Source organism: Prionailurus bengalensis, chromosome A3 (genome assembly GCF_016509475.1).
Source record: "Prionailurus bengalensis isolate Pbe53 chromosome A3, Fcat_Pben_1.1_paternal_pri, whole genome shotgun sequence".
NCBI classification, from domain to species: domain Eukaryota; kingdom Metazoa; phylum Chordata; class Mammalia; order Carnivora; family Felidae; genus Prionailurus; species Prionailurus bengalensis.
Window position 1 is genome coordinate 74,278,333 of NC_057354.1, and position 21,617 is coordinate 74,299,949.

The 21,617-nt window shown below is 36.6% G+C and overlaps 1 protein-coding gene across 4 annotated transcripts in view; it reads left to right on the forward strand.

The window, feature by feature from the left end:
- The first annotated feature begins 735 nt into the window (after positions 1-735).
- Positions 736-21,617, forward strand: part of CFAP36 (cilia and flagella associated protein 36) — a 29,991-nt gene continuing 9,109 nt past the window's right edge. For 2 of the 4 annotated variants that reach the window (XM_043603417.1, XM_043603418.1), the window contains exons 1-4: positions 738-1,081; positions 4,424-4,488; positions 5,238-5,339; positions 18,677-18,791. In XM_043603417.1, coding sequence (XP_043459352.1) covers positions 967-1,081; positions 4,424-4,488; positions 5,238-5,339; positions 18,677-18,791 — 397 coding nt within the window. In that variant the 5' untranslated portion in view covers positions 738-966. Of the gene's footprint in view, positions 1,082-4,423; positions 4,489-5,237; positions 5,340-18,676; positions 18,792-21,617 lie in introns of all 4 variants that reach the window. The other 2 variants (XM_043603419.1, XM_043603420.1) reach the window with 2 other exon arrangements.

Genomic DNA, 21,617 nt, shown 5'->3' on the forward strand with positions numbered 1-21,617 from the left:
TCTAATTTAAAATTTGAGTTGGTGTTATCTGACATAAAATTTTGTTATGCAGGACACCTGGGTGGCTCAGTCATTAAGCGTGGGATTTCAGCTCAGATCATGATCTCAGGATTCCTGAATTCCGCCCCATCTCGCTCTCTGCTGGGAGCACAGAGCCACTTGAAATCCTCTGTCCCTCTCCCTCTGCCCCTCCCCTGCTCACACTCTCTCTCAATGATGAGAAAACATTTTTTAAAAAATGGTTATGTAAACATTTATTTAAATGAATATTAACTTCCATTTTGCCCTTGAAAATCTCCTAATTCTAGAGTTTTCTATGTACGCATGATAGGTTAAAGACCCACTTGGAGCCCTGAGCTCCAGATAGAGCCAGAGCTACATTGCTTATCTTTGTATTTTCAAACCCTTTAATTACAAACGCTTCTGGCCCAGTGGGTTTGAATATCGTTGGCACTGAGGTGCTAAGTATACAACGGCGAACCGAAGCCTTTGAAGGCCTTACCGAGAGAAGACTAGCCACTGCGCGTACGCCACTGCACCATTTCTAAGCGTGAGCCCCCACGCACTTCTAGGAAAAGAGAATGTAGAGATTCCTGCTATGGCCTCCAGCCAATGGCTACACTTTTGCTCTCAGCCCTAGCAACTCCGGGCCAATAGGCGGAAGGCTATCTTTTGATCCAGTACTGTCCTTTCCCAGCCAATCGAAAACGTTGTTCAAATGGCCCTTTCCGAGAGGATCAGGCTCCAGGGAAGCTGGCTTCACTTCCGGGAGGCAGTCTGGGGCGGCTGCGCGTGTTGCCATAGCGACCATTTTACGTTAACTGGTTTGTGGGTTTCGTCCAGGTAGCGGAGCGATTGCGGGAACAACTCTTTCTTCTCCCATTCTGTCTCGGCCCGCTGCGGCCCTAGGGCCTTAGCAAGCTCCGGCGGTCTGGCCTAGGGTTCCACGGCGTCCCACGAAGCGGGATGGCTGCGGAAGAAGAGGATGAGGTGGAATGGGTGGTGGAGAGCATCGCTGGGTTCCTGCGAGGCCCGGACTGGTCCATCCCCATCTTGGACTTTGTGGAGCAGAAATGTGAAGGTAAAACCCAGATCCCGAACCGACAGCCCTTTCTTGTGTCTCTCTCCCCAGCATCGGCCGGAAGGTGGTCACCACGAACCACCGCTCATCTCTTAGGTTTTTACCTTTGTCGGCGAGGTTTAGAGCTGGTTTGTAGGAGGTATTATTGCTGGCACTGCGCCAGTCTTCCTTCACGGAACTGAAGACGGGGACTCCCCCTTCCCTGAGCCCGAGCACATCCGAAAATCATCAGACTTTAATCCTATGTTGTTGGGTCTTACACCCGATACTGCACGTTTCTTCTTTGGGCAGGTGGACTGTTTGGGTGGGCTTCAACAACTTCCCCAGTGACTTGGGAGGAGAGATGTCAGTTTGCCTATGTTCCTTATTATTTAAGCAGTTGATCGCAAAGGGAGGGCATGTTATTACTCCAGCAGGCCCAGAGCTGGCGACCCAGTGGCCTGTATTGCCTTTACTGAACACTCAGACTCTCTGCTGTACAAAAATTTGGGGTGGGGGCGGGGAGAGTGTTTTCTAACAAATGAACTATATACATGTGGCATAATATTCCCTGTAAGGGAAAATGACCTCCAGGTCCTTATCATTCACGCTTTGAGTTCTGCATTCAGTTTTCGGAGACAAATTGGAACTCATTTACGGAGAAGGAACTAGAAACCATGTCATATGAATGAATGCCTAACTGTTATGGTGGTTGTTTAGCTAGGCAGGACTTTTAAGGTAGTAATATCCATCAATCATTTGAACGTCTGCCTTATGTTGGATGAATTAGACTTGTTTTGTAAGGTTCAGTGGGATAGAGCTAAGGTCAGTGGGTACTAGCTACAGACAAATTTCTATGAAGTGCTCCCTAACAGAATGTATCCCAGTTAAGTTAGCCTACCTTAGGAGGTAATGAGTTTCCCAGGAGCTAGCAGTGTTTAAGTGGATTTGACAGCAACTTAATGGAGATGTTATAGAGGGGAATTCAACTATGATTAGTTATCCTGAGTGACCTTTTAAAAGTCCTTTCAACCCTGAGATTCCATGATTCTGGTAAAGATAAAATTTAGTTTGACCATTGGATCTTTTCGTTACTATAATAGAAATTACACCATAATCAAAATTCAGATAATATTTAAGTCTTGTTTTTATGGGTCATTTCTAAAGAAGTTCAGAATTATTTTTATTTGTGATCTTTTTAAGAATTTAAAATTCTGAGACCGATGAAGCATGTGGAATTCTGATCTCTCCTTTAGGAGAATAAAGAATTATTTCACCTTTTGATTCTATTTATGCCTCTGAGACTAAATGCTGAAATGAAAAAAAAAAATTAAAGCATCGTTCTTTTTATCCCCAAACATCAAAAGTGGTGCATCTCGGTAATAATACATCTGATTGTGTAATTTTACAGGGAAGCAGTAATCCTCAGCCTTATACACATGTAAGGTAGTAATTTGGTTTACAATTAACTGGAAACAGTTTAAGTAGCTATTATATTGTGTGTATGCCCTGTGTTACATAGAGCAGATGGCCGAAGTGGAAGTAACATCCCAGCGTCAGTTGAAATAACAGTGTTAATACTTGAGTGACTTTCAGTGTGCTGTTCTTCACCTTGATAATTTAATGTTTATTTATTTATTTTTTGAGAGAGAGAAGGACAGAACGTGAGTAGGGGAGGGGCAGAGAAAGAGGGAGACACTGAATCCAAAGCAGGCTCCAGGCTCTGAGCTGTCAGCACAGAGCCCGACATGGGCTCAAATTCACGGAGGGTGAGACCATGACCTGAGCCAATGTCCGACGCTTAACCCACTGGGCCACCCAGGCGCCCCACTACCTCAGTTAATTTAAAGATTAGTTTTGTACTGCCTGTGATATCAGCATTTATTTCAATTTATTGAGGTTATTTATTTAGTGTCTGTGGGCCAGAAGCTGGGGATAGAAAGATGAATGAAACAAAAGCCTTGTGCTTGAGAAGTTTATGATTTAGCGGGGAAGACAGGAAGGTCAATGGAAATTTAAATCTAAAGTGGCAGGTGTCATAATAAAGGAAGGCATGTAGTGCAGTTTTTAAGGGTTCAGAGGGAGGGATCTAACCAGCCTAGGATTTGGGATTGGGTGGCAGGTCTGGGAGAATGTGCCATTTGCAATGTCTTTAAGAACAGTTGGGAGAAGAGGACTGGTAAAGGCCAAGAGATCTAGGAACACTTGGGCAAATATACAGGAGTTTGAAGCACCACTTGTTGTTGTTATGTTTGGTGGTATTCCAAGTAATTGTGTATGTTGAGAGTGGAAAGTTTGGGTTTTGGAGTGGTGGGAGGTGAGACTTGGGATCTAATCTTGGACGTTTTGTCTGGCCTTTAAGGATTTTGCATTTATTATCTAGGCAAAGAACAGTCATTGAAGACCTTCAGATAGAAAATTAAAGGAGTTAGTTTTGCATTTTATTTATTTATTTATTTTATTTTATTTTTTTTAAAATTTTTTTTTTTCAACGTTTATTTATTTTTGGGACAGAGAGAGACAGAGCATGAACGGGGGAGGGGCAGAGAGAGAGGGAGACACAGAATGGGAAACAGGCTCCAGGCTCCGAGCCATCAGCCCAGAGCCCGACGCGGGGCTCGAACTCCCAGACCGGGAGATCGTGACCTGGCTGAAGTCGGACGCTTAACCAACTGCGCCACACAGGCGCCCCTAGTTTTGCATTTTAGATCACTTAGGGGGAATTAAAAAAGTTTCTTGTTGACAATTCATGAATTTGTCCTGTTTCTCTAATTAGATTGTAGCTTCTTGGAATATATAACTTTCTAATACACATTGTTTCACATATATGATCATTGAGCAAACATTTGTTTTGGTTTTATTTATTTTAATTTCATTACTGATTTATATGTAGCAAAAGTGGCCTAGCTAGTCACTTTTAGTAAAATCTGCATTTGCAAAGTTTGAGTATGATAATATAATCTGGAGCCTGTTGTAAAAGGAATTAATATTTTAAAACTATTAACAATAATATTCCATTAAAAGTTTATAAAGAAACTGCTGCCTTTTATTATTGAAAGTAGAAAATTAGCATTTGTCTTATCCATGAAGTAGGTCTTAAGTTGGAAAAAACTTGTTTCCAATTATCACTGTTATATGTTATATATATACAACATATATTACTACTAATATACGTATATGTGTGTGTAAACACACACACACACACACACACAGTTTCTTTTTAAATTCAAGAATTCAAAGCCTAAAAGCTAAGTTATAAGAACGAGAGTTCAATGTAAGATGTAAGGAGTTTAATTTTATATTTGCATTAATCAAATGATTTGTTCTTTTTTACACTATACAATATTTTTCTTTTAAATTTAGTTTTTGATGATGAAGAAGAAAGCAAATTGACCTATACAGAGATTCATCAGGAATACAAAGAACTAGTGAGTATTTTTTTCCACTGATTTTAAAAGGTAATTAGAATAATATTAATTTTAGCTTTTCTAAATTAAACACATGGATTTTTCCATCTTAAAATTCTTTAATTAAAAAAAAATCCCACCTTTAGGCACCTGGCTGGGTCAGTTATACGGCATGAGTTAATCTTGGGGTCATGAGTTCGAGCCCAACGTTAGGCATAGAGCCTACCTAAAAATTTTTGTTTTTTAAAACATACAATCTATCCTAATAGTACTACCAGTTCCATCAGGCTGCAAGGCTTCTCTGAGTATTTCATCCTTTTGACTTCTTATCTCTTCTACTGTAGAATCTAAAGAATGGATTTAGGGTAGCTATTTTAAGAGATCTTGCCTCTAATCTTTAAATTTTATTCTTATTCTTCTGATTAATCCAGAGAAGTGTTAATTATTAATTTGACATGATTGTCTTGTGATTTTAAAAACTGGCTCTGAGTAGCAGAAGAGTTGTACCACATTGAACATCATAACCTTGACTTCCATTATTTCAAGCAGAGGAAATAAAATTTCATTTGATTCTGTGCAAAAATTTTAACTTTTTGTTGTTTGTTTTTTTGGTGAAAGACATTGTCATTGCCATATAATAAAATTTGCTATAAATTAATAATTGCAAGCAAGAATTTTATTATCCTTTTCTAAACTCAATACTTAACATGAAAACTGTCTTTTGGAATTTTTCTATGTAAATTATAAAAGTTAAACTTTCCCTTTTTTAGGTTGAAAAGCTGTTGGAAAGTTACCTCAAAGAGATGGGAATTAATGAAGATCAATTTCAAGAAGCATGCACTTCTCCTCTTGCAAAGACACGTACATCACAGGTTTTGCTTTTGTGTTATTCTACTGACATAGAATTTTAACAAAAATGTCCAGGGTTTCGTTTGCATTTGGCTATGTTTGATTGTCAAAGTATACTATTTTAGACACTGTAAGAGTGAAAAGCTAATTCATCATATATGGGTTCTTTTTTATAATTACCTCAAGAAATGATCAGTTGAGGTATTAATGAGTTAATGCAGTTAAAAAGGAACTTTCTGAATGCAGAACTATAATCACAGGGTTTGTCCAAACTACTGTTTTATTTATATAGATCTTGGATAGGTTTTCAGTTGCTCCTTTTTTTATCTCAGCAGTTTCATAGTAAACACTTCCTTGGAATTCCTTCCCTTGGAACTACTTTTATTGTCTCATTAGTTCTGCAGTACTGGTTTGAACTCAGTATTATGTGTTTTTATAATTAATATATACTGAGGGCTCATGCTAGCTGCTGTTTTAGGCACTTGACATATATTCTAGCATTTAATCTTCCTGATGCCTCTTAAGAATTTGGCACTATTGAGTGCCTGGGTTAGTTGGTAAAGTGTCCGACTCTTGATTTCAACTCAGGTCATGATCTCCTGGTTTGTGGGTTCAAGCCCCACATCAGGTTCTGCATTGACATTTCAGTGCCTGCTTGGGATTCTTTCTCTCCCTGTCTCTCTGGCCCTCCCCTGCTGTCTCTCAAAAATAAATAAATAAACCTAAAAAAATTTTTTTAATTAAAAAAAAATTGGCACTATTTTATTTCCACGTAGAAATGAAAGAACTAATGCACATATATATTAAGCAGTGCAAAGTCCACTGCTAAGTAAGTAGTGCTAGGATGCCTGTCCAGGCACTCCAACTGTGAGCTGTTGCTCAGAGGTTCAAGATGGGGATATGTTGCTACTGACCAAATAGCCTTCTTCACAAGTTGTTTTAGCTTCCCATTTTCCACCAAATAAACTATAATTCCTTAGCCAGATGATAGTGAGGATTGTCTATGATGTGACCCTAAATTATATGTTCATTCTTCTGCTATAGTTCTCTAATATATTATGTACTATAGTCATTACAGGCCACTTGTTCTTGTAAACATCCATGTGTCTGGCTTTGTTCATGCCATTCTGTAACCCTGGAAAGTTTGGCCCTCACCTTCCCACCGCATTATCTTTCCCTTACCCAGAGAATCCCTCTTACATAAGGGCCTTGCTGAAATGTTACTTTTTGTAGCAGTGTTCCTGATCCCTCTTATGCTAGGCTAGACTAGCACTCATTCTACCTCACTGGACACTTGTACATTTTTGGTAGAATTACAGTTTCTTAAAAGTCTGTTTGCCTTTCTAGATTGTAAGTCCTTTGATCTGTTTTGAGTATCTTTGCATTCCCAGTGTCTAGCACAGAGATGAGAACTTAGTTCCTAGCAGGAGGTTCTTAATAAATGTTTGTTAACTTAAATTATCTTCTTATCAGGGCCTAGAAGAGGTTGCTTTGACTACTGTTTAACCCAGCACTTCCTACTATAGTTCTCTTTTGCACAAGCTTTGCTTATTTAATGATCATCTCTAATTCTAGAGATAGAACATCTTTAATATAACATGACATTTTGAAAAATATATTTATTATTGGTATGGTGCACTAATGTAAATAAACATTTGGTTTTAGTTAATAATGGTGTAAAGCAAAAGTTGTTCATCAATAGATTTTATTCTATATGTACCATAAGTTTAGTTTAAAGTATAATAATAGGCAATATTTTCTTTTCCTTTTTAGTTGAACAGGAATAATTTGAAAATTATTAACTAGTATTTAGGTTTCTTTTAAGACATTGATATTTGTTTTAATTTTCCTTGTTTTTCAGGAATATTTTCTATTTTGGTTAATGTTTGTCAACCTCTTAATTAAGCCATTGTGAATTAGCCTGAATTACTTTGTGAATAAAGATATTCATGCTAATGGTAGATTCATCCATCTTTTGTTTTCACTATTAGGATAACTTTAAATTATTTGTGAATGAAGATGTTCAGAATTTTAAGATACTGTTTTTAGTTCAAGAGTGATGCATCTTTCTCTTTTGTTCTGTCATATAAGACCTTTTGATTTATTTGGAGTTGATTAGTAATACAGTCTTGTTATGTAGTAGGAGACAAGCCTTTTGATACAGACAGACCTAGATTTGAGTCCTAGATGTTTCATTTGCTAGCTACAAGACCATGGAGACTGTTGTACTGTTTTCCTTTCTTATCCATTCTGATTCTCAGTTTCCATATCTGTAAAATATGGGTAGTATCTACTTTGGAAGGTTTTTGCAAAATTTAAGAGAAAATATTCATAAAGCATTTAGCACAATACCTGACATTTATAAAGTGATCTATAAATGGGAGCACCTCCCAATTAATACTAGCTATTTTGGTGGTTGATTAGCAGTGTGCTAATTAGGCCAGGGTCACTGGTTCAATCCCCATGTGGACTAGTTAGCTGTATTCTCTTATGGAGCAAACAGTTAGCATCAGATACTGAATAGCAGTAACCTGATTCAGTCAGCACAAGGCCATCACCATTACCAGAAGAACAGCTCAAAACTATGTTATTTACTGCTTTGCAGCAATAATCTAATCTTTACACAGAAAGATCAGAATGCTGATTACATATGCCAGTATAGGGTGCCTAAGAATTAACTCAAGAAACCAGTTGCTTGCCCTGGGTTACTTAGGAGGTAATTTTTATTTTGGTTTGGTTTGCTTGGTTTGGTTTCAGTTGTTTTAACCAGCTCCCACTGAATTTGACTGCTAAAGCCCACTTAACAAAATTCTTTTCATCGGGTTTGGTCATCGTTATGCCTAGACAACTGCTTCTGCCATAGTCTATTTATTGATGTCAGCAGGAATAGCAAGGAATGCATCAGATGAAGAACTCTAGTTTAAAACAACAACAACAAAAAATCTGTGAGGACATGTTTTTCTGTTATATATGTGATTCTTAAAAAATTCTCATGAATTAACCTCAGAAAATATGATAATATAATAACTACTGAGATACTTATTATCTCAGTCATCTTCAGTTGAATTTTGTAATTTTTGTGGTATTTTACAACTGAAGGAGGCAAAAATGACTTCCTTCATTGTGACTTCCTTGTGATTTTTTGTTGAGGATAAAGTACATCATTGATTTCTATGTACCATATTGCAGAAGACTTCTATATGGCAAGAGACAACAGTATTTTTTACTTTTGTTTTTTACTTGATTTGCTTTGACTTTTATAATATAAACATTAATACTTTCATATTATGATGGTAATTTGGCAAAATTATGCTGTTTTTCCAATAACTTGTATCATTGAAGAGATTACATATGTAGTGTAACTTTCATTTTCTAAAATACACACAGGATAATAAACAATATTTTGTATGAGTGCTAGTAAGATTTTTAAATATTAATACTTTATTTTTTAGGGCAGTTTTAGGTTTACAGACAATTGAGCAGATAATACCATGTCCCTTGTTTAAAAAATTTTTTTTAATGTTTATTTATTTTTTGAGAGAGGGAGAGAGAGAGAGAGAGTGACAGAGTGCCAGTGGGAGAGGGGTAGAGAGAGAGGGAGACAGAATCTGAAGCAGGTTCCAGGCTCTGAGTTGTCAGCACAGAGCCCAACATGGGGCTTGAACTCACGGACTGTGAGATCATGACCTGAGCCAAAGTCAGATGCTTAACTCACTGAGCCACCGAGCTGCCTTATACAGTGTCCCTTATTAACATCTTTCATTAGTGTGGTATATTTGTTAAAATTGGTAAGTCAGCATTGATATATTATTATTGACTAATGTCCACAGTTTATATTAAGGTTTACTTTCTGTGTCGTCCAGTTCTATGGGTTTTGCCAAATACTTTATGTCATATATCCACCATTACAGTATGTTACAAAATAGTTTTATTGCCTTAAAAATCCCGCTGTGTCCTACATATTTATCTTTTCCATCCTTGCCCCTGGCAACCACTGCATTTTACTCTCTCTCTAGTTTTGCCTTTTCCAGAATGTCATATAATTGGGATTATATAGTATATACCTTTTCATACTGGCTTCTTTCATTACGCAATATGCATTTAAGGTTCTTTCATGTTTTTTTGTTGTTGTTGTTGTTTGATAGTTCATTTCTTTTTATTGTCATGTAATATTCCATTATGTAGATGTACCACAGTTTATCACTTTACCTTTTGAAGGACATTTTGGTAGCTTAAATACTAATATTCAGGGTTTTGTGTGGACATAAAAGTTTTCAACTTATTTGGGCAAATACCTAGAGCAAGACTTTTGGGTCATATGGTAAGATTAAGTTTAGCTTTGTAAGAAATTGCCAAACTCTCTTCTAAAGTAGTTGTACCATTTTTAATTTTCACCAGCAATTAATGGGAGTTCCTGTTGCTCCACATCTCTGGCAGCACTTGGTATTGTCAGTTTTTTGCATTTTAGCCATTCTAATATGTGTGTAGTGGTTTACTTTTGCCCATTTTAAAATTGAGTTGTTTGTTTTCTAGTACTTGAATTATAAGTCTTTTTTATATACAATTTTGATACAAGTCTTTTTTTATCAGATATGGGTTTTGCAAATATTTCACAAAATTTTCTTCTGTGGCTTACCTTTTCCTTCTCTAACAAAGTCTTTCACAGAGCAGAAGTTTTTTTGTTTTGTTTTGTTTTGTTTTATTTCAGTGAAGTCCACGATTTAATCGATTTTCTTTCATGGATTATGCTTTTGGTGTTGTATCTTTGGAAGTCATTGCCAAACCCATGGTTATCCAGATTTTCTCTACACTATCTTCTAGAAGTGTTATGGTTTTGTTTTTTACATTTAAATCTGTGTTCCATTTTGGGTTAATTTTTGTAAAAGGTGTAAGTTTAATGTTTAGATTCATTTTTTTGCGTGGCCCGTCATTGTAGCACCGTTTGCTGGAAAGATGATTTTTTCTCCATTGGATTTCCTTTGTTTCTTTGTCAAAGGTCAGTTGACTATGTTTGTGTCGGTCTGTTTTCAGTTTCTTTCTGTTCTATTAATCTATTTGTATGTTCTTTCACCAATACCATACGTCTTGATTATTGTAGTTTATTTTTTTAAGTTTATATATTTATTTTGAAAGAAAGAGAGTGAACGAACAGGGAAGGGGCAGAGAGAGAGAGAGAAAGAGAGAGAGAGAGAGAGAGAGCGAGCGAGCTGTGTTGTCAGCTCAGAGCCTGACATGGGGCTCGATCTCATGAATCATGAGATCATAACCTGAGCCAATATCAAGAGTTGGACACTTAAGTGACTGAGCCACCCAGGTGCCCCTTGATTATTGTTGTTTGTAATAAGTCTTGAAGTTAGTGTCTGTGCTCTGACTTCCTTTTTTAATATTGTGTGGCTATTCGGAGTCTTTTGACTTTTCATGTATATTTAAAAACTGGTTTGTTGATATCTACAAAATAACTTGCTGGATTCTGTTTGGGGTTGCATAAATCTACAGATCAAATTAGGAAGAATTGACATGTTAGCAATATTGAGTCTTTTTATCTATGAACGTGGAATATCTCTCCATTTATTTAGATTATCTTTGATTTCTTTCATCAGGGTTTTTTTAGTTTTCCTACTATAGATCTTCTGTGTATTTTGTTAGATTTATTCCTAAGTACTTATTTTATTGTAGAAATAATGTAAATGTGTCTTTTTGTTTCATATTCCCATTATTCATTGCTTGTATAAAGGAAAGCAATTGATTTTTGTACAGTAACCTATCCTGCAGCTTTGCTATAATTAATTGTTAGTTCCGGGAGGTTTTTTTTTTTTTTTAATACTTATTTATTTTGAGAGAGAGAGAGAGCATGAGCAGGGGAGGGGTAGGGAGAGAGGGAGAGACAGAATCCCAAGCAAACTCCGCACCATTTGCACAGAGCCCGATGCAGGGCTTGAACTCAGGAACTGCAAGATTGTGACCTGAGCTGAAACCAAGAGTTGGATGCTTAACCAACTGAGCCACCCAGGCGCCCTCCAGAAGTTTCTCTAAATTGATTCTTTGGAATAATCTACAGTCAATCCTGTCATTTGTGAACAAAAACAGTTTTATTTCTTCCTTCCTAATCTTTGTACCTTTAATTTCCTTTTCTTAATGCATTAGCTAGGACTTCCACTATTATGTGGAATGGGATGGGAGTGGGAAGAGGGGACTTGTTTCTGATCTTAACGGGAAAGCATCTAGTTTCTCACCATTAAGTATGGTGTTCACTGTCAGGTTTTTTTTTTTTAATGTTTTTTGCTTTTTTAAAAAAAAATGTTTATGTTTGATTGAGAGAGAGAGAGAGAGCGAGAGAGAGAGAGAAAGTGAGTGAGGGAGGGGCAGAGAGAGCGGGGGATAGAGGATCTGAATTGGGCTCTGTGCTGACAGCCCTGATGTGGGGCTCAAACTCATGAGATGTGAGATCATAACCTGAGCCAAAGTCAGTTGCCTAACCTAGTGAGTTACCCAGGTGCCCCAGCTGTCAATATTTTGTAGATGTTCTTTATCAGGTTAAGGAAAGTCCTCTCTATTCCTCATCTGCTGAGAGTTTTTATCATGAATGGATGTTGGATTTTGTCAAATGCTTTTTCTGCATCTGTTGATATTATCATATGATTTTTTTCTTTTTTAGTCTCTTGATGTGATGGATTACATTAATTAATTCCAGGCTGTTGAATCAGCCTTGCATAACTAGAATAAATCCCACTTGGTCATGATGTATAATTCTTTTTATGCACTGTTGGATTCAACTTGCTGATATTTTGTTGGATATTTTGGTATCTCTGTTCATGAGAGATACTGTTCTGTGCTTTTCTTTCTTGTAGTGTCGTTGTCTAGTTTTGGTATTAGTATAATGCTAGCTACATAAAATAGCTTAGGAAGTACTCCTTCTGCTTCTATTTTCTGGAAGAGATTGTAAAGAATTGGTATAATTCCTTTTTTTTCCCTGTTTTTGAAGATTCTTATCTGAGGGCAGCATATGCATGTTCAATTACATGTAAAATCCTAATCTGAATCATGCAAGGAGGGGTGGTAGGAAAATAGCATACACACTGAGTAAGTTATATATGGAAGAGATAGGGAATTTCAAAGTCATACTTTTTTTTCTCAATAATTTGAATCAATAGAACATCTTTTACATCATTCTATAGGCTATGCTATTTAACTTCTGCAAATATTTAATCATTATTTTTTTGAGAAATAATATGAATCTGTAACTTTTCTTCTATGTTATCTTTTTTTTGTAGAGAAATTTTATAATTTCTTTATTAAATTTTTGGTAGAAATTACCAGTGGACCCAGCTAGGCCTGGTGCTTTCTGTTTTGGAAGGTTATTAATTATCGATTCCTTCTCTTTAATAGATATAGACAAATTCCAATTGTCTGTTTATTCTTGTGTGAGTTTGACAGATTGTGTTTTTCAAGGAATTGGTCCACTTCATCTAGGTTATCAAATTTGTGGACATAGAATTGTCAGTAATATTTATTATCCTTTTAATGTCCCTGGGATCTGTAGTGATGTATCCTCTTTAATTCCTGATTTTAGTAATTTATGTCTTTTCTCTTTTTTTTTTCATAGTTAACCTGGCTAGAGGTTTATCACTTTTATTGATAGTTTTGAAGAATCAACTTTTAGTTTTGTTGATTTTCTCTATTGATTTTCTATTTTAAATTTAGTTGATTTCTTCTCTAATTTCTACTATTTTTTTCCTATGCTTATTTTGGATTTAATTTGCTCTTTGTAGTTCCTAAGGTGAAAGCTTAGATTATTGATGTTAGGTAATTTTCTTTTTCAATATATGCATTTAATGCTATAAATTTCCCCTGAGCACTACTTTTACTGTACTCCCCAAATTTTGATAAGTTGTGTATTCTTTTAGCTAGAAATATTTTAGGGGCACCTGGCTGGCTCAGTTGGTTGAGTGTCCAACTCTTGATTTTGGCTCAGGTTATAATCCCAGGGTCATGGGATCAAACCCCATGTTGGGCTCTGCACTAAGTGTGGAGTCTGCTTAAGGTTCTCTCTCTTTCTTTCTCTGCCCCTCTCCCCACTTTCTCCACCACTCGTGTGCTCTCTTTCTCTAAAAAAAATTTTTTTTTTTAAATTTCTTTTAACAAGAAATTTCCCTTAAGACTACAGTTAACCTTCGAACAACACAGGTTTGAACTGTGTGGGTCCTCTTCTACACAGATTTAAAAAAAAATTTTTTTTTATGTTTATTCATTTTTGAGAGCGCGCGAGAGAGACAGATCACAAGTGGAGCAGGGGCAGAGAGAGAGGGAGATACAGAATCTGAAGGCTCTGAGCTGTCAGCACAGAACTTGACTCAGGGCTTGAACCCACGAACTGCAAGATCATATCCTAAGCCGAAGTTGGATGCTTAACCAACTGAGCCACCCAGGTGCCCATTCTTTTTGTTTTTTTTAATTTTAATTTTAATTTTAATTCTAGTATAGTTAACATACAGTGTTATATTAGTTTCAGGTGTACAATATAGTGATTCAACAAGTTTATACATTACTCAGTGCTCATCATGATAAGTTTACTCTTAATCCCCTTCATCTATTTCACCTAAACCCCCACCCACCTCCCTTCTGGTAGCAATCACTTTATTGTCTATAGTTAAAGAGTGTGGTTTTGGTTTGTCTCTTTTTCTCTTTGTTCATCTGTTTTGCTTCTTAAATTCCACATATGAATGAGATTAAATGGTATTCGTCTTTCTCTCTAGATCCATCCATGTTGCTGCAGATGGCAAGATTTCATTATTTTTTGTGGCTGAATAATTAATATTCCAGCATGTGTGTGTGTGTGTGTGTGTGTGTGTGTGTGTGTGTGTGCATGTTTATACACACATACCAGCTCTTTTTTTTTTTTTTAAGTTTATTTATTTGAGAGTGACAGAGAGCTAGGGAGAGGCAGAGAGAGAAGGAGAGAGAGAATCTCAAGCAGGCTCTGCACTGTCAGCATGGAGCCTGATGTGGGGCTCAAACCCACAAACTGCAAGATCATCTGAGCTGAAATCAAGAACTGGACACTTAACCAATGAACTACCGAGGCAACCCACACCTCTTCTTTATTCATCTATCACTGGATACTTGGGCTGCTTCAATAATTTGGCTATTGTAAATATTGTAAATAATGCTGCAGTAAACATAGGGGTACATATATCTTTTTCAATTAGTGTTTTCATTTCTTTGAATAAATAGTCAGTAGTGGAATTACTGGATCCTATCCTATTTTTAATTTTTTGAGGAAGCTCCATACTATTTTTCCACAGTGGCTCACCAGTTTACATTCCCACCAGTAGTGCATGAGGGTTCCTTTTTTTCTACATCCTTGTTGTTTCTTTTGTTTTTTGTGTTTTACTTTTTTTGTGTTAGCACTTCTTGTTTCTTGTGTTTGATTTTAGCCATTCTGACAAGTGTTAGGTGATATATCATTGTGGTTTCGCTTTGCATTTTCCTGATGATGAGTGATGTTGAGCATCTATTCATGTCTTCTTTGGAGAAATGTCTGTTCATGTCTTCTGTCCATTTTTGATTAGATTATGTGGTTTTTTGGTGTTGAGTTGTGTAAATTTTTAATATATTTTGGATACTAACCTTTTATTGGATGTGTCCTTTGCAAATATCTTCCCCCATTCAGTAGGTTGCCTTTTAATTTCCTTATGATTTTCATAATAACATTTTCTCTTCTGTAGCTTATTGTGAGAATGCAGGATATAATACATATAGCATATACAATGTGTGTTAATTGGTGCAATATATAATTGCTAAGGCTTCTGGTCATCAGTAGGCTATTAGTGGTTAAGCTCGGGGGAGTCAGGAGTCATATGCAGATTTCTGACTGCACAGGGGTCAGTGCCCCAGGCCTAATGTTGTTCAACTGTACTTCTTCTTTTTCTTTTTTTTAAATGTTTGTTTATTTTTGAGAGAGAGAGAGACAGAGTGTAAGCAGGGGAGGGGCAGAGAGAGAGGGAGACAGAATCTGAAGCAGGCTGCCGACTCTGAACTGTCAGCACAGAGACCGACGTGGTCATTGAACCCATATGGTGAGATCATGACCCGAGCCGAAGTCGGACTCTTAACCGACTGAGCCACCCAGAAGCCCCTGTACTTCTTGTATCCATGTGTTATTTAGAAGTGTATTGCTTAATCTGCAAGAATTTTAGTTTTTTCCATCTATCATTCAGTTACTGATTTCTAGTTTAATTCTGTTGTGGTCTAAGAGGATATTTTGTATGATTCCTATTCTTTTAAATTTATTAAGATGTGTTTTATGCCCCAGAATGTTGTCTATTTGGGTGAATTTTTCATGTGTGCTTGAGAAAAATGTGTATTTTTCTGTTGGAGAAATATCAATTTGATCCAGTTGACTGAGGTACTGTTCAGTTCAACTGTGTCCTTACTGATTTTCTGCCTGCTGGATCTATTGTTGATAGAGGGTATTGAAGTCTCCAAATGTAATCATGAATTCATCTGTTTCTCCTTGTAGTTCTATTAGTGGAGTAGTGTGAGAACATGAAATCACCTGTATCTTTCAAAATATGGCATGGTGAACTCTAAGCAGAGATAACCATAGGGTAATCTTAGGCTAAGTATGAATATATTTGAACGTCTTGTAAACTCATTTAAGTTAGATTCTCAAATACTCAGTGTTCATTTTTTTGTTAATGTGCTTTTCTCAAACAAATAACATCACATATACTTGATCTCACAGTCTTCTGTCAAAGTACTTTGACATTTCAGATAATTTAGTGGCTACTTGGGGGATTGTTGTTTTTAAACTGGTTTTTTTGGAGTTAACTCTTGTATTTAGTTCCTCCAACTGCCTTTGTTGGAAGTTCACATCCATTTCCTTGAACCAGAAGAACCTCATTGCTGTAAAGTTGTTAGGTTTAGTGCACCATTTTGATATTTAACTAGCATCAACAGGACGAGGACAATTACTTTTATGGGTACTTTTCAGTTTAAAAAGTGCTTTCTCATTTTACTTAATTCCAACACCCAACCAGAAAGTTATTATTATTGTTTTTTTAATGTTTATTTATTTTTGAGAGAGAGACAACAGACAGAGCATGAGCAGGGGAGGGGCAGAGAGAGAGAGGGAGACACAGAATGAGAAGCAGGCTCCAGGCTCTGAGCTGTCAGCACAGAGCCTGATGCGGGGCTTGAACTCATGAACCGTGAGATCATGACCTGAGCAGAAGTTGGATGCTTAACTGACTGAGCCACCCAGTCACCCCAGAAAGTTATTATTAAATTTATATCATGCTAAAGTGAAAATTTTTCCTGTTGTAATATCTCTGAAATGAGAATGCATTTTATAATGAATGACATAATGTAATTGGAAGGTTCTTTTTTCTTTTCTTGTTGGTACATGAAGTAATGATTTATTTTACTCATCTATGGAATCTTAGATTCAACAAAATTATTAGAGTACTAATTTGCAGAGGAAGAAACTGAAGCTCAAAAGACTAAATGATATGTCCAGAGTCACACAGCTAGTACATGGTTAAGCAGGAAGTGGGCTTGTGATATTAAGGGCTCATTTTTTCCAATGTTTCAGTAGTTCTCAAGCTTTAATGTTGTAAGAATTATCTGTGGAGATACATGGACACCCATCCTCTAGAAATTTAGATTATTATGTCTATGGTAGGGTTTAGGAATATGCATTTCTTAGATGCATCAAGGAACATACTTAAGTATCATCTCAAACTCTGACTTGCTGATAGAAGACCCAGTTGATACATTGCTGTTCAGTAGCATTGCCCTTTAAGAGTTTATTAGTGATGAGGATAAGGTCCTTGATATCACTAATAAGAAGTCTAGGAAGCCCCAGAACAATGTTTTGTGGGGGCATAATCATAGAAAGATGTCTTGGCAAACATCACTAATCTATTACAGAGACTGTCCACAAGTGTTTTCTTTTTTTTTTTTTTTAATTTTTTTTTTTTTTCAAACGTTTATTTATTTTTGGGACAGAGAGAGACAGAGCATGAAGGGGGAGGGGCAGAGAGAGAGGGAGACACAGAATCAGAAACAGGCTCCAGGCTCCGAGCCATCCGCCCAGAGCCCGACGCGGGGCTCGAACTCACGGACCGCGAGATCGTGACCTGGCTGAAGTCGGACGCTCAACCGACTGCGCCACCCAGGCGCCCCTGTCCACAAGTGTTTTCAATACTGAGCTTTCGGCTGAAACTTTCAGTTAAGCCTATCTGCTATGCCCTGCTGTGGGCCTTTTGAACAGTGTGTATGAATTTAATGGGAAAGAATTTCCATCATTTTTTTCTTCAGTTGACTCTTTATAAATGTCACAGAGAGCTGCTTTTGCATTTTGTTTTGTTTTCCTATATACTGTGGTTGTTTAGGGTGGGAGCTGGTTGCTGGGAGAAGGGCTCCTTCTCTGCTTAGAGCTCTTGGATGGAGGTTTTGTTGAGATGTCTGACATTATTGCTGCTGCCCACCTGGTAAACAATAGCACACCCTTGGTTGCCTCTGCATGATTTTGTGTGTTCAATTTTTCCATCAATAGCATGTAAAGCTTGAAATAAGATTTTAGTAAGTGCATAAAATTTGAGTGTTTTGGGTTTTCACACATTTCAAATCTTATTTTACTTATTGTTGATTAGCTTTGGAATTGGTTTGCTCTTTAATATAGCAATAGTTCCCTGTAGTTAAAAAAGTGTTAATTTGGGTACTCCAGGTAGACACCTTAGTTTTTCCCCTAATTTATCATATTTTTTTAATCCAGAAAATTATTTCACACTATAATTTCTAATTACCTCTTATATGAAGCCTTCTACATACAGGAGAACTATAATTGTGTTTTCATATTACTAATACCTCATTACACTTAATATCCAGACTCCATTTTTTTGCATTTACTTTTATTTAACTTGGTACTTTTATTAATTAAGGGATAATTTTGTAACTACTGATTTATTAACTATAAATTTCAAGTGACAGAATAAAAACCAAATAGGTATCTTTATTTCAGCTGAAAAACAAATCCAGATACTGAAGTTGTAACTTTAAAAAATTAAGTCCAATTTCTGTGCTGTTTTTCAGAGTTACTCAGCACTGGCTCATTTGGAAAATGTATCATCGCCATCAGCCTTAGCTTCTTGGAGGCATGGGGGTTGGGAGAGTTAGCCTCTTGAGAGCCTACATTAAAGGTTTTTAGAATCTTAAAATTTTCCTTTTGAGTCATCTGACCATAAATAATAATACAGCATTCCTGAGTTGATAGAAATGATTTGCCATAGAAATGATCTGTGTGGAAAATAGTTTTAAAACTTGAATCTTCATTTAACTTCCAGACTTCTTTCCATAGGCCATTTTGCAACCTGTGTTGGCAGCAGAAGATTTTACTATCTTTAAGGCAATGATGGTCCAGAAAAACATTGAAATGCAGCTGCAAGCCATTCGAATAATTCAAGAGAGAAATGGTAAAGTGTTGAATTTAGAAATTGAATTGCTAAATGCATTTTGTTTTTTCAGTTTTGATTATTCTGATTCTATTATGGTCTTAAGTGTAGCTGCTTTGTATAAATTTATTTCAAGTTTGAAAATCTGTGGCTGACTTAAGAGACTCAAGATAATCTTCCTGATCAGTGTGTGTTTGCCATCTCAAAGAAAGCAGACTAGAATCTAATTTAATGATGATTTAGGTCTCAGAGAGCTTGATTTTTCTTCCTAGCCATTTTGTTTATGAAATTCAGTATTTTTGAGTGGTCACAGTTATAGTTACTGTTGAGAGAAGGGGACTTCTCTTTTCCTTCTGGCTTATCATTGTTAGGACCTTTGTGAGAGACGGTGGCTCTCCAGAGTTAGTGAGCTTTGAAAGTATTTGGAGGGTTGTTGAAACCATATGGCTGTCTCCCATTTCTGATTCAGTAGGTCTGGGGTGGGATTGAATACTTTGCATTTTTAACAAGTTTCCAGGTGATGCTAAAACTTTTGGTCTTGGGACCAAACTGAGAACTGTTCCAGGGAAATGGGCAGGTATGATTGCACTACCATCAGGTGGAAAGGAATACAGAATTCAAAGCCCCAGTAACCCTCTTTTAGTTTTATCTGTTCTCTGACTCTCTTGCCTAATCTCAGTTTCTCTCTAGCTTTTCCTGCTTTTATTCCCTTTTTTGTGTATTTGAATTACATTTGACATTTTGACCTAAAACATCTGAATTTCTAACCATACTTATTATTGCACTATGTCCTTTTCAATCCAGACTCTTATCTCCTTTCAGATTTCTGGCTCTAATAACCTGACCTTGATACCTATATGTTCCTTTGTTCAATGGACCACACTGATATTCTTGACCATGCCTATATATTCTTCTTTGGCAGCAGGACCTTTTTGTAAAAAGTGTTTCTTGAACATGTGAGAGCTATAGTTCTGTTGTACTATTTGCTTTTAAAGATCTGGAACACGCGACAAGAGGTTTCTGTTGTTGCAGAGCAAACATTGGAGTGTTGCAGGGCCCCTTGTGGATTGCCCTCTTGTTAGTCTGATGTGAGTAGAGACTATCTCTTAGAGTCAACCACCACCATAACTATTCTGTAAGATCCGAGGATGCTTTTCACAGTGGTGAAAGAGGTGATGTCTGTGGGTAGGAGATAACACCACCCTAACCCTGAACTACACATGACATTGTGCTGTGACTTTGATGTAAAGAAACTTGGAAAACAGTCTCTTTCTTTGTCTTTGTACCATGGTTTTCTTTATAAAATCCTTTTCTCTGAATGTTCCTGAAATTATGCTTTATTCTGACCTATTGGATAGAGAATGTGAATAATTATTTTATGTTAGTTAAAATTGTTTTGGGGGAGCTCAATTTTGATAAAAGAGATAGTGAACTTGATATTGGCACTCTGTAGTTTCCAGTTTGAATTTAACTGGAAACTCATTTAGATTTAATACAAAGAAAGGGAACAAGTACATTGGCTGGATGCCTCAGGCTGCCATTAGCAGGAAGCCTCAGTGAAAATGTCTTAATCAATAAGAAATTATCATCTCACAGAACAAGAAGTCCAGAAAAAGGAGGAAAGGAAGATGGTCCATGTTGGCTAAGTTAAGGACTCAGTGATATTATCAAGAATGCTGACGCTTTCCATCTTTATACTCTGCTATTCTCAGAATCTTCTCTCATAATTGTACTCTGACTGCATTGAATAAGATTCAGCAACATCTCATGAAGAAAAGGGGTGTTTCTTCCTGTGCATCTCTTTTTGTTAGCAAGACAACACTTGCATAGAAGCCTCCTAGGAATTTTCCTCTCAGGTCCTATTGGTCAGGATTTGGGTCACATGCCTTTCTTAAACCGTCTAGCAGGGGAAATGAGACTGTTATGATTGGCTTAAGTCACTCATGAATCACTCTGCTGTGGTGGGGTAGGGCTCAGCCTCTAAGTACTTGGCTACCTGCTAATTAAGCAAATCTGGCTTATGTTAGCACGAGAGGATGAGACATTGATGCAGACTAATGCTGGTGTCAAACTACAGAGTGGGACTGTTTGCTTATTTTTAGGTAAAAACTAAGACTTAGTTTCTGCCATAGTATTTTTTAATACTTGGATTTAAGAATGTTGCTTAGCTTAGATCTGGTAGATAGTACCTTAGAGCAATGTTGATTGTACTTAAAACTGCAGATCATTTGAAAATTGTGGTAAGAAACATTCAAAGGCTCTTTGGATTCTTAGTTGTATTTTATCAAAGAATTTTTGGAGAAATGCAAATCAGAGCATTATTTTGATGGCTTTGAAGTATTGCATACTATTGCATTATTCTTTCCTTAGTTCTTTTAATTTTCCTTAGAAATATTATTAGAGAATACTAATTGTATATCTTTTGACTGAGCAAAAATGCATCGATGTGTTTTATCAACGTCAGCTTTCTGGTTGTGACACTATACCATATTTTGCAAGATGTTACCATTGGGGGAAAACTGAAAAAAAGTGCATGCATAGCATTTCTCTGTATTATTTCTTAAAACTGCATGTGAATCTGCAATTATCTCAAAATAAAAAGTGTAATTAAAAATGTATTTAAACACCAAGGGGATTAGAATCATATAGCTACTTTAATTTAGAGCGGATCCAAAATCCCATAGTCATTTGTGAATAGAGAAAATGGAAGGTAAAAATTAAGAGACATGTTGCTGATGTTGCGGGAATATACTAATTATAGATATGAACACAACACTGATTACCAGTCTACCTGCTTAACAGGAAGATAAAGGTAATAAAGCAAATTCAACCAATTCTTAAAATTAC